Here is a 15,880-nt window from a genome sequence, read left to right as displayed (position 1 = left end):
CCCTTGCTCAGTATGCTGAAGGTCTCACCAGGGTCTTCACAGACAGCATTGTCCCCCCCACAGAGTTCGCAAACTGATCTCCTGTGCCATTTCCCCCACACCTCCAATCCTCCAACCAACCTCAAGAACCAGCCACAAAGGAGTGTCCCCTTCATCAGCTAGTACCACCCCGGGCTAGAACAACTGAACCACATCCTTCGCCAGGACTTTGATTACCTATAATCATGCCCTGAAATGAGGGACATCACACCCGAGGTACTTCCCACCTCTCCTAAAGTAGAACTCCGTCTCCCACACAACCACCAGAACATCCTAGTCTATCTCTATGCCACTCCCAATCCCAACCAGCTGTCACAATGACCATATCCTTGTGGAACACCCAGGTGCAAAACCTACCCAAATCAATCCACCCACCCAGTACTTCCTATTCCAGTCCTGTCACATGTTTATTCCACCCCATCAGGGGCCAGGCTACCTGTGAAAGCAGCCGTGTCATTTATCAACTCTGTTGCAATCACTGCACTGGTTTTTATATTGGTGCGACTACCAACCAGCTGTCCACCAGGATGAATGGCCACTGCCAAACTGTGGCAAACAGCAAAGTAGACCAACCTGTGGAACAATGTGCAGCTGAACAAAACACACTTGATTTCAATGGCTGCTTCACTGTCCCAGCCATCTGGTCCTTCCCTCCACCGCCAGCTTTTTTGAACTGCACAGATGGGATTATCCTTAAAACACATTCTCTGCTCCCATAATTATCCTGGCCTCAACTTACGGTAATACACTGTTCCCATATTCTCTACCCACCAGTTTGTACCCCTCTCTCGCCATGTCACCTGCCACACTGTTTACTTTCAGTCCTCCGCCAATGCATTCATCCATCTTTCCCCCACTCCTCTCCTCTTTAGCTCCTTTGTTCCCCGTCTCCCTGCTCCACAACCTCCTCATGCCTGTTGCCATCCTAGCCCCTGTACACTTCACCAGACAATGTTCGTCACTCGACCCTCCCGTACAACACCTCTTGCCCTTCCCCTCCAGATTGCTGCTTGCATCCCACATGGTGTTGCATTCTGGCCCGAGCTGCTGGAGTTGGCGGTTGTGTGTTCGTGAAGTGTGCTTCCTTGCTTGTGTGTGTGTGTGTGTGTGTGTGTGTGTGTGTGTGTGTGTGTGTGTGTGTTACTGATGAAGGCTGTGCCTGAAAGCTGTATGTAAGTGCCTTTTAATTCTGCCTGTCTGCAACTTGATGTGTCTTCTTTATGGTAAGTAGCAATTTGTCTTTTTCTACATTGTTGCTATTCCTACCTGGAGTTTTCATGGTTTGATTTTTATTGGCTATTTCATGATTAAGGTTGGGGCATTTTAGTTATTTTTAAAAAATATGCAAGTGTGTAAAAACATTGATTTTTCTTGGTTTTACTGAGTTCTAATTTATTTGTGTTGGGTTTGAATAAAAACCTAACATTACTTATTAACCCTGGAAATATATCTTTTTTTAGAGGTAGTAATACAAAAATTGCTTTTCTTCATACAATCGATTATCTTTATTTTTAATTATCCGAATGACTTACAATAACAATTACAGTAGTCTAGTTAATCAAATCTCCACTGTAAATAGGAGCTTTTTGCTACTCATAGCACATACAAGAGGATGTGTATGTGTGCACTGGCAAACATAGAAAACACACACACACACACACACACACACACACACACACACACACTCACTCACTCACTCTATTCTGTAAGTTGCTACCTGAAAGGAGGTCAAATTGTGTAAAAACATCCGTAGTCACCTACCATCTCCCTCCTCAGCCCCGTCGCCATCAGGCTCGTCAGCTCCACGCAAGCGGTCTGATGTGCCATTGCCATTCCTGCTGACAGGAAAAGTTCCAATATTCGTTCAAGTCTCACTATATACAATTTAAGTGAACAGATGCCTGTGATGAAGAGTCAATCAGTATTTTTAAGGTTTATTTCATTCACAATTAGATGTACAGATAATTTAAAATAATGTCACATTTTGAAATGTGCCCCCACCACATTCAAAGCAGAGTATGACTATTGCACTACTAACTAGTTTGTAAGAAAAATTAACTTATCATACAATGTTCTCCTCAGTTCAGAGCATTCAAAAAGGTGCCAGTCACACTGTTCATCCGTCCAACCTACTCACCCACCTTGTTGCACACATACCTTTATAAAGAACCTTCTGGAACCCTGAACTAGTCAAGATACACATTAACGAAAGACAGGCAACTTCTGTAAGTGTAATCTGTACATTCTAGTAACAATAAACCTTTGTTACCCTACTTAACTCTGTTTGTGAAAAAGGAAGATTAGTATTAACATTCCGCTAATGTCAAGACCACTAGAGACAGAACACAAGCTCGGGTTAAGGAAGGATGGGAATGGAAGTCGCTGCTTTCTCATTATATGAGATAGCCGAGTTCATCTTCTATTGGTAGTTTAATATAACCCTGCTATTAACCATGAAGCTAACAGGAATCCTTTAACCTAGATAATCAGATAATTTGGAGGAGGAGTGGCTAATAAAATATGTTTACAGTTTTCCGGTAACTGGTAGTACTCAAATTTCTTGTATTAAATTCGATGGGAGCACCAAAGTAAAAAATTCCACTGTGAACATTAGACAATGAGGCAAAGTTTACATGAAAATTATCTTTCTTTCTAGAAATTTAATAGTGCAAATCACACATCAAGTGAAACTAATTTTCATTGTCCTCAACAAGAAACAGTAAGGAGTAAATGTATTGTTAAGTGAGTAAGAATTTCTAGGATCTTTCCAAAGGCTTCTGCAAGACATATGGTTATCTACTTTACAAACTATTTGTACTATTCACTTATGCTGTGTATAAACACTATTTTCTTTAGACGTCCTGCCCCGGAACATGACGCCATAAAACAACAGGGAGAAGAAATATCCACAAATAACCATTGCTCTTGACTTCAGCTGAACATAACAGATTATTCTAAGCGCAAAACATGCTGAACTGTGTTTCTTGATTAGTTTATCTATGAATCTGCTTGTCATGCAGATGGACACTAAGGAATTTTACGCAGGGTGTCTTGTTTATTGTAAGGTCATTAATGTCTCCTCCTAGTGCCAACTAGTCATGTTTGCTTGTTTGAAATTGCCTTATATGAGTCTTTGCGAGGCAAACTGCTAGCTGTGAATCTTTTATAGGACTGTTCAGCTGTCATATGAGCTGTGTCTGGTAAGGTAAGGATCTTACCCTCAATCAGTACACTTGTGTTATCAGCAGATACAATACATCCGCTGTGAACACAACGGAACACATGATGAAATATCAATGTTTTAAAAACAGTCTGTGATCCAATTCAACCATTTTGGAGCAAAGGACCAACAGATTCCTTACAACGAACATTTAACAGGGCCTTGAAAGAAATTAGTTTCCTGTATTGTCTGTTTTTATATGCTGCCAGGAAACTAATTTTCTTTCAAGAAATTTATCATGACTGTGAACCTTATTGCAAATTTAGTAAAGTGTTTTGTATTGGTTCGAGATAAATTTCTACAGGATACATTTTACATCAACCAATTTATAATCCAGAACAAACAGGTATCATGTCCCATTTCGTTAATTCTTACCACTGCAAAAACCATCTGCTAAGTGCAATTATGGTTGGAACAGAAAACCTGATAATGTTTTGTGTTCTCATTGTGAGTAGAAGCAACATAATTACATTACGCCACAACAAAATCACTTAGTGTGACATACTTTTGTTTTGGCAGCTTGTCAGAGCCTAAACACTTCACTTCATATTTTGTTTTCTTTGTTGTTAACATGCAAAAGAGAGCACCTACTGTTGTGGTTTCAGGCCCATGTGCTGGATTATAAAGAACTTCATTTCGACACTTTTTTCAGTGAACCAAAGAAATGAATACCATTGGCTGGTGGGTGATATCTGGTAAACTGGGCAGATATAGCAGATACTCCAATCTCATATTCTACGTGGTATCAATTAGTACTTACAGATCAGCCATTCCACACATCTCCTCCTCCTCCTGCTCCTCCTCTCAGTCTAGGGTTGAGTGCCCTGCTCTCCTTTCCAACCTTCCCCAATCAATCACTCTTTCCTTCTTGAAGGAACTGAGAGCCCAAAGCCAAGTTTTGTTTTTCATACTTTAAATGTCATTCTCCTCTCAGTCTAAGACCGAGTTACGAGCTCTCCTTTGCAATCGTTCCCAACCTATCATTCTTCTCTGTGTGAGGAAGGAACTAACAATTCCAAAAGCTAATTACCATCTTTCTATGTTACACGTGTGTAACAACAGTATTTGAAATTTTGTCTCCTGGAGGTAAATCATGGTCAGCCATTCTGTCTACCTGTGATGATATACAAGATTATACCTAGGCTGCTGAAACATGTCACTTCTAGGTTACTGTACAAATGCCTTTAAACTGGTGGGAAGGAGTGCAGGCTGGCCGGTGTGGCTGTGCGGTTCTAGGCGCTTCAGTCTGGAACCGCATGACCGCTACGGTAGCAGGTTCGAATCCTGCCTCGGGCATGGATGTGTGTGATGTCTTTAGGTTAGTTAGGTTTAAGTAGTTCTAAGTTCTAGGGGACTGATGACCACAGATGTTAAGTCCCATAGTGCTCAGAACCATTTTTTGAAGGAATGCAAGGCATTGTCATCTTTTGAACCAATTACAGCACAGCAAGACAAGCTGGTTCTGAAGTTGTCACTACCTTGTAACCGACTTCTACACAAACAATGTATTAGTGTGTGACTATCTGCTTCTATAGAGTTGTGTTTGATTTGACTTTCACGATCTCTGGCTAAGCAAGCCCTGTATTGCGCCAAAAAATTGACAGCTCTGAACATGAAAAAATAAAAGAAAGTATGTAATTTTTGGTGTAACTGCTTTGACTAAAGTTTTTGTTTATTAAAAAAGACCATTAAAAGGACATCATTTGCAAAGTGACAATCTGAGTGCTGTTGAGGGGTCAGGCTTCAGAACTGCTATGAAGGACGCGTTAGTTTTATGAGCAAGGCAACAGATTTTTTTTTTTTCTGTACATGGGCGTCCATCAACTCCTGCTAATACAGTTTTAGAGCGTACCTAAAAATTCTAGGAGTTGGTGAAAGAACTATACTACAGCAAGGGGTTCTATTTCAAGGCTTGCTTCATACTGAAGCAAACCATGTGGAACACAGGCGCTGTGGAGAGGACAGAAAATCTGCTCTGTCTGTAAAGGCTGTTAGTGACACTAAAGTTATTGTCCAGTCCCTAGTGAATCAGTCAGGAACTGAAATTAAGAGTAGCAAAGAAAAAGCTGAAATGCTTAACTCCATTTTTAAAAGTTCCTTTACAAAGGAGAGCCCAGGAGAATTGCCCCAATTTAATTCTCTTACCACTGAAAAGAGGAATGAAATAGGCACTAGTGTCAGTGACATTGAGAGAAAGCTGAAATCGTTAAAATTGAATAAAGCTCCATGGTCTGATGGAATCCCTGTCAGATTCTATACTGAATTTACTCCCTCAAATGAAAAACCGTGCACAGTTCTTGGAATAAGGCACAGGTCACACCCATCTACAAGAAGGTTAGTAGAAGTGATCCACAAAACTACTGTCCAATATCCTTGACATAGATTTGTTGTAGAATCTTAGAACATATTCTGAACTCCGACATAATGAGGTATCTTTAACATTATGACCTCCTCAATGCCAACCAGCACGATTTAGAAAACATCGATCATGTGAAACCCAACACGCACTTTTCTCACACGACATACTGACAGCCCTAGATCAAAGCAACCAGGTAGATGCAGTATTTATTTTTTTCTGAAAAGCATTTGACTCAGTACCACACCTATACTTATTGTCAAAAGTATGATTATATCGGCTATCACATGAAATTTTTGAGTGAACTGAGGACTTTTCGACAAGGAGGACACAGCATTTTATATTGGATGGAGAGTAATCATCAGATGAAGTGATTTCGGGTGTGTCCCTGGGAAGTCTGTTGGAACCCTTGCTGTTCACATTTTATATTAATGACCTTGCAGACAATATTACTAGTAAAAATCAGGCTTTTTGCAGATGATGCAGTTATCTATAATGAAGTACTATCTGAGAGAGGTTGCATAAATATTCATTCAGATCTTGGTAAGATTTCAACATGGTGTAGACATTGGCAAATTGCTCCAAATGACCATAAATGTAAAATTCTGCATTCCACAAAAGGAAAAAAGATACATCTACATCTACATCTACATCTACATGGATACTCTGCAAATTACATTTAAGTGCCTGGAAGAGGGTTCATCAAATCACCTTCACATTTCTCTATTATTCCAATCTCTTATAGCATGCGGAAAGAATGAACATCTATATCTTTCCGTACGAGCTCTGATTTCCCTTATTTTATCATGGTGATAGTTTCTCCCTATGTAGGTCGGTGTCAAAAAAATATTTATGCATTCGGACGAGGAAGTTGGTGATTGGAATTTCGTGCGAAGATTCTTTTAATGATGTCCAGCCCAAATCCTGCATCATTTCTGCGACACTCTCTCCCCTATAATACAAAACGTGCTGACCTTCTTTGAACTTTTTCTATGTACTCTGTCAGTCCTATCTGGTAAGGATCCCACACCGTGCAGCAGAATTCTAAAAGAGGACAGACAAGTTTAGTGTGGGAAGTCTCCTTAGTAGCTCTGTTACATTTTCGAAGTGTCCTGCCATTAAAACGCAGTCTTTGGTTAGCCTTCCCCACATTTTCTGTGTGTTCCTTCCAATTTAAGTTGTTCGTAATTGTAATACCTAGGTATTTAGTTGAATTTACAGCTTTTAGTTTAGACTGATTTATCGTGTAACCTAAGTTTAATGAATTCCTTTTAGCACTCTTGTGGATGACCTCACACTTTTCGTTATTTAGGGTCAACTGTCAATTTTTGCACCATTCAGATATCTTCCCTAAATCATTTTGCAATTTTTTTTGATCTTCTGATGACTTTATTAGTTGATAAATAACAGCGTCATCTGCAAACAACCTAATACGGCTGCTCAGGTTGTCTCCCAAATTGTTAATATAGATAAGGAACAGCAAAGGGCCTATAACACTACCTTGTGGAATGCCAGAATTCACATCTGTTTTACTAGATGACTTTCCATCAATTACTACGAACTGTGACCTCTCTGACAGGAAATCACAAATCCAGTCACATAACTAACACGATATTCCATAAGCACGCAATTTCACTATGAGCCGCTTGTGTGGTACCGTGTCAAAAGCCTTCCGGAAATCCAGAAATATGGAATCGATCTGAAATCCCTTGTCAATAGCACTCAACACTTCATGTGAATAAGGAGATAGTTGTGTTTCACAGGAACAATGTTTTCTAAGCCCATGTAGACTGTGTGTCAATAGACAGTTTTCTTCGGGGTAATTCATAATGTTTGAACACAATGTATGTTCCAAAATCCTGCTGCACATCGACGTTAATGATATGGGCTTGTAATTTAGTGGATTACTCTTACTACCTTTCTCGAATATTGGTGTGATCTGTGCAACTTTCCAGTCTTTGGGTACGGATCTTTTGTTGAGCGAACGGTTGTATATGATTGTTAAGTATGGAGCTAATGCATCAGCATACTCCTAAAGGAACCTAATTGGTATACAGTCTGGGCCAGGAGACTTGCTTTTATTAAGTGATTTAAGTTGCTTCACTACTCTGAGGATATTTACTTCTGCATTACTCATGTTGGCAGCTGTTCTCGATTTGAGTTCTGGAGTATTAACTTAGTCGTCTTTTGTGAAGGCATTTCACAAGGCTGTGTTTAGTAACTGCTTGGCAGCACTGCCATCGATAGTATCTCCATTGCTATCATGCAGAGAAGGCACTGATTGCTTCTTGCCACTAACATACTTCACATACGACCAGAATCTCTCTGGGTGTTCTGCCAGGTTTCGAGACAAAGTTTCGTTGTAGAAACTGTTACAAGCATCTTGCATTGAAGTGCGCATTAAATTTAGAGCCTCTGTAAAAGATTGCCATCTTGGGGATTTTGCGTCTGTTTAAATTTGGCATGTTTGTTTCATTGCCTCTGCAACAGTCTTCTAACCCGTTTTATGTACCAAGGAGGATCAGCCCCATCATTTGTTAATTTATTTGGTATAAATCTCTCAATTGCTGCTGATACTGTTTCTTTGAATTCAAGCCACATGTGGTCTACACTTATATTATTAATTTGGAAGGAGTGGAGATTGTCTCTCAGGAAGGTGTCAAGTGAATTTTTATCTCCTTTTTTGAATAGGTATATTTTCCGTTTATTTTTGGAGGCTTTGTCGCTATGACAATCTGTGTTCACTAACCCCTGTATCCGTTTTGAGGCCCGTTATTAACTCAGGATTATTTGTTGCCAAGAGGTCAAGCGTGTTTTCAAAACCGTTTACGAATTGTGTGGGCTCATGAACTAACTGCTCGAATTAAGGATCCTGTGACTATAATACCAATGAGTCACTGTTGGAATTGGCCAACTCATACTAATACTTGGGTGTATCACTTTTTAGGGACATGAAATGGAATGATCTCATAGATTCAATCTTGGGTAAAGCAGGTGGTAGACTTTGGTTTATTGGTAGAATACCGGTGAACTGCAATCAGTCGACAAAGGAGATTGCTTTCAAATCACTCGTGGGACTTGTTCTAGAATATTGCTCAAGTGTGTGGGACCCGTACCAGATAGGACTAACAAAGGATATTGAGTGTTTACACAGAAGGGCAGCATGAATGGTCACAGGTTTCTTTAATCCATGTGAGAGTGTCACAGAGATACCGAAGGAACTGAACTGGAGGATTCTTGAAGACAGACAAACTACCACGAGAAAGTCTATTCACAAAGTTTCAAGAACCAGCTTTAAATGACTACTTTAGGAATATACTACAACCCCTAATGTATCGCTCACATAGGTATCTTGAGGACAAGATTAGAACAATTACTCCAACACAGTAGCATTCAAACTATTATTCTTCCTGTGCTCCATACATGAATGGAAGAGCAAGAAATCCTAATAATTGGTGTAATGGGAAGTACCCTTTGCAATGCACCACACATTGGTTTGGAGTAACTTTAAAACTTACATTTAAATTAGTATTTTTTTTTTCCATAACACACGTGGAAACGCTATTATGTGAAGGACTTGCTATGCAGACATCACCTCATGGAGAAAGAAATTAGACTACATTGGTGGTTTTTTTTAGAGAAGCATATATTACAGACATAATTATAAATGAATATGAATGTTAATGATTTCTCTTGATGATGACAGTGACAGCACCTGTTCTGACACCAATTTGAAATGCAGTGATGGAGAACTGGATGGAATTGCACCACTAACATTGTAAATTGGTGTGTGTAAATATATTCAGAATTAATGCTTTCGAACAGAGTATGCATCTGTTACTTTATTTCATTCTACAGATGTCAACAATGTTTATTTGTTATTTCTATATTTACATTATTATAGTTCATTTTATATACAGCTATTACGGTAACAATTCTGAGCAACTTCTAACTTCTGTTGTTATTTATTTATTCTACAGTTTCATCTATTATCGAACACTTTCTCTGTAGTAATCTTCTCCGGTATCAGAAACACGTTCTTTGTTAAATTTATGTCTACATAATTATGTGAGGTCTTGGAACACTGCGTTTGTAACCTACATTTACAAATATACTTGCTATTAGATATGGCTGTGTGCGGTAATTTCTCATATATTATCTGCAGTTAAATAACTGACAGTGACAAGAAATGCAACAAAACTTAACAAATTAAGAAACTATTGACAGTACTGACCGAGACCGTGGCACCCAGACAGGACTAGGCGATCTATCAGGTCCGTCAGGTACAGGATCAGGTGGTGTCAACGTTTTAGTGCGCTGCAAGGCGAGCCTGATATCCCTGATTGCCGCTTCTACTGACGATGCAGAAGTGGCCGACCCACCAGAGCTACCAGATGCAGAGCCAGTGCTCGTTGACGCAGATGTAGCGTCCCCCGGAACTGCAATTGAGCGGTGTGGCTGAGGTGCAGGTGGTGGAGGTGTAGCCTGCATCTGTGGTGAGGTAACAGCAGTAGCCACTGCAGAACCTGCCACAACAGTATCACATTAATCCCTTTAAGTTCATGTAGTATCTGACAATTCTAGTCCATCTGCAAAAATAGAGAGAATTAATTAATTTAATTAATTAAGTTAATGTGTTTGCCAGTTATTTGAGCTGCTTTTAAACTGGATGAAACAAAATGTTGTTAATATTGGAAAGTGAAAGTACATGGCCATGTCTGTAACCATCATATCATTTGAGTGCTTACATACCATACAGTCACATAATTAAAGGATATCCGTAAGACAAATCTAAAAGTGTAATCCAGAAAGTAATCATCTAGAGCATAATCCCACTGCACAGTTCAATATCAGGCTTTTACCTGAAGCCAAAAGGCTTCCTCCACTTCTTGTCTCACTGCTGTAGGGGAGTCAGTTGAAACAAGTGGGTAGTTCGTGCAGCTATGTTATCATAATGCTGTTGTGGTGTAATGATCAGCCTATCTGCCTAGTAAGCAAGGTGACACGGGTTTGAGTTCCGGCAGCAGCACAAATTTTAATTCACTTCTTCAGCTTCCAACGTTATCGTGTTTAAAATGAACTGTGTGATACAGCCGCAACTACTGTGAGGTCAGAGGTGCTACAATTTCAATTTATCAATGTTCAGAAGTTGAAACTTGCAGAAAATTACCATTTACTCGTAATACAGTTACTAATAAAAGTAATGTGATAAAGTGGTGTTTAATGATCAACAATCGATGAACAAATGAGTGTGACTGAAGTCGACTTCAATGTTACCATTCATCACAGGTGATTTGAAAATGCAAGTGAAGAACAAAACAGTCCAAGACATATGCACAATCCTGAAAGAGTTACACCATGCTTCCTGAAATAGTTGTCTTTCTTCTCTAGGTGAAATAGTGTCTGAACATTTAGCAAAATTTGTGCAAGGTGGGTTCCTGAGCAAGACCAAGAGTCGATCACTGAGTGGCATGATCATTCATCACGCAGAACACAGTGATAACTTAACAAGAGAAGAAGACTGCTTAGACAGAAACTCAAAGTGATTTTTTTTTTTTTTTTTTTTTTTTTTTTTTTTTTTTTTTTTTTGGGGGGGGGGGGGGCACTGAAACGTTGTTCTTTTGGTGGTTTTCATGCCAAATAGCACTACAATCAAGGCAGAGCAGAGCAACATTGTGATACCCTCAGAAGACTACAGCAAGCAATAATAATGTGTGTGTGTGTGTGTGTGTGTGTGTGTGTGTGTGTGTGTGTGTCTACACACATCTATTGTTGCCGAAGGCCTCAATGGCCAAATGGCCAGAAGATTTATTTATGACAGTCTTTGTTGTGCCTACCTGCAACACAGCATCTCCGCTATATGGCGAGTACAACTTTCTCTTTCATAATATTGTTTCTTTCAGAATTCTTTCTTTCTTCGCAATAATGCCCAACCTCACACTGCTATTGAAACCAGACAATTGCTGGCTCAATTTGGAATGAAAAATACTGATCACCCACCAACAATCCCGACTTTTCTCCAAGCAATTTTCATCTTTTCATGATGCTTGAAGAGGCCCTCGGTGGAAAACATTTTGGAACAATGCTGAGAAGAACAGTGAACAGCTGACTTAACACACTGGCAGCAGTCAACTACTACACAGAAATATTAAACATCACGGACACATAAGGAAAATGGTTGAACAAAGGAGATTATTACGTAGAGAAACAAATTAGCCTTCTATTTTGCAAGTGACATTTTTATTACTAAATTATGTTTCTTGAATTTATTAAAGTTAAACGGTTTTTACTTTGTGAATTTTCCTCAGACTCTCTTTTCATTAATAATGGAACTTTTAACACATTGCAGTACAGGTGTCAGGAACACTACTGTACATTAAATATGTCAAGCTTGTGCATTTTGGATTTTTCAGCTGGTTGTCACTTAGGTCATTTTGTGATATTTCTCTCAGTTCTTGCACTGAATTGTGCATTCCGTTGTCAGTAGTGGAAGATTTAGATGGTTCATATGACTCACAACAGAAATTTTTTATTGAATGTTCAAAATAATAACCAATCAAAGAAACTGAATACAGCAATTTAAACATTAAGGATGAAGTAATTTCATAAATGCACAATAATTCAAATAATTCAGACGAGTCAAAACAGCCCTGGAGAGTTACAATTTAGTAACATAGCAGGAGTCATCCAGAATGAATAAATGTCAGCACTTACGGATTTTCTACTAAATCTTGTTTCAAGTTTTCTTAAAATTGCAACATCTGAAGTCCAGGTGCTAGACAAGTCAATATCCTTGAGTTCCATGAAAAAGAGCAGAGGACCTATTTTCTCGCTGATATAGAGAGCAGTGGTACATGTAACAATGAGTATAATTACTTTCAAACTAGGTATCTGCTTAGTATGTTCAAAAACATTGGCTGCAAAAAACTAGCTGTTCATTCCAGGAATGAAATGTGACAGAATGACTATGTACTGTTGGTTTTCAACATCTGTATTTAGAAAAATAGAGCCGCATAATATGTGCTGTGACATTCTGAAAGACCAATGTTCTACGTCTGTTTCACTATTTTCTCTCTCAGATGATTAGTGGATTGTTGACACACACTAATAAGAAATATCATGTAATCTAATGGGTATTAACATCCAAATCAGTAAGCAACAAGCAGCAATAGGGAACATGGGTGTTGACATGGACGTTTAGACCACCATAAGCTTTTCTGCTTTAGTTACAGACCTGGTAGCAACCTTCCAGATGGTGACGGTGATGGCCCATGCCTTCCACCTGGACCAGTACCACTGTCAGCATCAGAGGCATGACCAGATGACAGCCCATCCTCTAATACAGGCATTGCAGGCCTCGGAAGAGGGATACTGGAACACGGTCCTTCTCCACTGCTGTCCAATCCTTGTCCTACAATGGTTTCTGGTGCTGGAGTAAGTGATAGTTCACTGTCGAGATCACCACAGTTCGAATCACAATCCGTAGTCTCTGGAGAAAGTGTGAAGTTCCGGCTATGGCCAACCTGCAGTCCAACCTCTGTGTCTCCAAGGTCTTCAGTTGAACCCGAACCCGCTGCAGAAAGATCTGCCTGACTGCCCTGCAGAATGAAAATGGTTTTGTTTTTGAATTGCCATACTTCATATTGGAGAGAATTTTCTGAAATTATCTCAATTATCGATACATGGAGAAATAAATATTCAGTGAGATACTTTCAAACATATTACAAAGCTAATTATATAGCAAAACTTTCTCAGACGCATACAGCTTATGCATTGACTTTTATGTGCACAGAAGTATTTTTCAGAGAGTAATAAATTATTGTAATACTGGAAGGGCAGTTCAGTGATTACTTGTGTTAGGTGGGACAAACACATTTTTTGCAAAGTAGTATCCTTTTAAGAATTACATTTTTCCTAATCTCCTGGCTTCTTTTTTAACTTCTCTAAATATACAAAGTGTCAGGCTCAATAAAATTCTCCTGTCAAACAATGGAAACTCCAGGTAGGAATATAAACAATGTAGGAAAGGACGGATTGCTACCTACTGTAAAAAAAGACACGTCAAGTTGCAGACAGGCACAATTAAGAGACACTCGCATATAGCTTTCAGACACAGCAGGATGCCCAAAATGCTAGAGTTGGCAGACGTGTGTGTGTGTGTGTGTGTGTGTGTGTGTGTGTGTGTGTGTGTGTGTGTGTGTCCTGACGAAGGCTGTGGCTGAAAGCTACATGTGAGTGCCTTTTAATCATGCCGGTCTGTAACTTGATGTGTCCTCTTTACGATAAGTAGTAATCTGTCTTTTTCTACATTGTTAAGATTCTCCAGTCTTGACAAAGACCTCCCTGAAGCAGAATCTTTAGTCTATAAGCCATTTCTTCGCTTTTGAGAACAAGAAGTAAGAAAGTGCAAAGTCACTTGAAACAGTGGCACAGCATCAATGCATAACACAATTCAAGCAGTTTTGATGTGGCAACTCCAGATGAATGCGTTGGCACAATGTTGTGGCAATGAAGCACATTGTTCTTCACTAAATGGGGCTACATTTCCTTCCATTTCCACTTGAAGCAATCTAATTTCTCATTGGGGTATTGTCGAGTATTCGACATTCCTTTCTCCAAGAAGTCTGTTAATGATACCCTTCACATACCAAATAATCATTGCCATAACTTATCCAGATGATGGGATCATCTATACAGCAGGACCATCTTCACCTTCTTTACAGCTGATTCACCCACTGTACGGATTGTTGCATGGTTTCCAGGAAATAAGGCACAATGACAGTGACAACTCTAGACAAAAAGTTTAAATTCATTGAACCTATATCCAACTTAGATTATATATACAACCATGAAACAAAGCAAGAGTGGAGTGTATCTGTTGCTCAAAAGAACTGGCGATGATTGCTAGAGAGAGATGAAGGGAGTAACATACAGTGTTAGTATTAGTGAGTGATGCTCAGTATGTAATTAATGCATGGCAGTTGCACTGGAATAGCACTTGCCACTCATTGAAATATAATTCTTTAAGGTTTGGTGAAAACCTCTGTACTATTTCTGGCCAGACTTTTGTATAAGAACTGCATGGCAGTTTTGAGAACCTGAGTAGCTTCTTGCAAACGGGCAAGCTTCAAAGTTTAACTGGGCATCCGATCTTCCACAGTCTACAACTGCCTGTGGTGCTTGCAAGCAGTTCCATCCAAGAATAACAATATGACTGCATTCTGCTAACATGACAGATTCTAAAGGCTGCATTCTGTCACTGATAGTTGCTTTTGCGACACATCTTCCTGTCAGCAGGATGTACCTCCCCTTGTTTCCTTCAGAACAATAGCTTTTGTATCACGGAACAATCATCTTTACCCGACAACAATAAGCATTTGACATAAGAAAAAAATAAGCTCCTGAATCAACTAGTGCCTGGATAGGTTAGCCATTGATGACAATGTCAATGCGATTTCAGACATGTTGGTGACTGTTGTCCATTGACCATTTTCATCCATGGTTGCCTCACCTCCATAGATGGTCACCTGATTTAGTTTTCCTGAATTTAGAGTCTAGATAAGCAGCAAGTACCTTTGTACGGCAACCTGTAATGGATGCAGCATGCTGGAGAGTGACCTCCAGCGACCTCATCCAGGGGTACAGTGATTGGCGCATCTAGTAATATAATGGTTGTTGAACACTTGCCTTCTCTCTATGCAGTAGCATACAATGTGCCCAGGGCAACCAGAGTGAAACCATGTCACTGCGTTGTTCTCTGTCCTCTAACCCTTTCCACTCCAACATCAAGTGGCACTCGAGATTGTGAATTTTGTTTTCTGCTCCTATTTTGAGCCTCATTTGACACGATTTTTTGCGGCTCTCACATGCTCAGTTCTCGATTCTGACAGTACTACACATCAATGGTGCTTAGTGATGCCTCTAGGGGAACCTGTGTTAACTCAGTCTCAAACTGTTGTAGTTGTGCTGAAAGGACTTTTGGAATTATTACGTTTAAGTTTGTGTGCATAGTGGCTAATTCCTCATGTTCAGTTTTTTCTGAGGAAGATATTTTACAGTTTTTAGAGGAATCTCTAAGTGACAATGATAGTGAGAGTGATTTTGATGAAACTGGTTCATTTCTAAACAATTCTAGCAAAGAGGACGACGAAAAATGTGAAAAATGTGCCTTTTTCTAGTGATTCAGCAGAAGATTTGTGGCGAATGTGGAGAGAAAATGACTGACTTTACATATTTTCCCTTTGATGATTCAAAGTGTGGTATTA

At 39.5% G+C, this 15,880-nt stretch overlaps 1 protein-coding gene across 7 annotated transcripts in view; it reads right to left on the bottom strand.

Annotated features, from left to right (window-relative positions):
• Positions 1–15,880, bottom strand: part of LOC124615403 — a 494,346-nt gene that overhangs the window by 210,178 nt on the left and 268,288 nt on the right. For all 7 annotated transcript variants that reach the window (XM_047143247.1, XM_047143248.1, XM_047143249.1 and 4 more), the window contains 3 exons: positions 12,850–13,213; positions 9,850–10,141; positions 1,801–1,874 (listed from right to left, as the gene is read on the bottom strand). In XM_047143247.1, the coding sequence (XP_046999203.1) occupies positions 1,801–1,874; positions 9,850–10,141; positions 12,850–13,213 (730 nt within the window). The remainder of the gene's footprint in view (positions 1–1,800; positions 1,875–9,849; positions 10,142–12,849; positions 13,214–15,880) is intronic.

The sequence above is a fragment of the Schistocerca americana genome, chromosome 5, assembly GCF_021461395.2.
Source record: "Schistocerca americana isolate TAMUIC-IGC-003095 chromosome 5, iqSchAmer2.1, whole genome shotgun sequence".
In the NCBI taxonomy this organism is placed as follows: Eukaryota; Metazoa; Arthropoda; class Insecta; order Orthoptera; family Acrididae; genus Schistocerca; species Schistocerca americana.
This window is presented reverse-complemented; position numbering and strand designations above follow the sequence as displayed.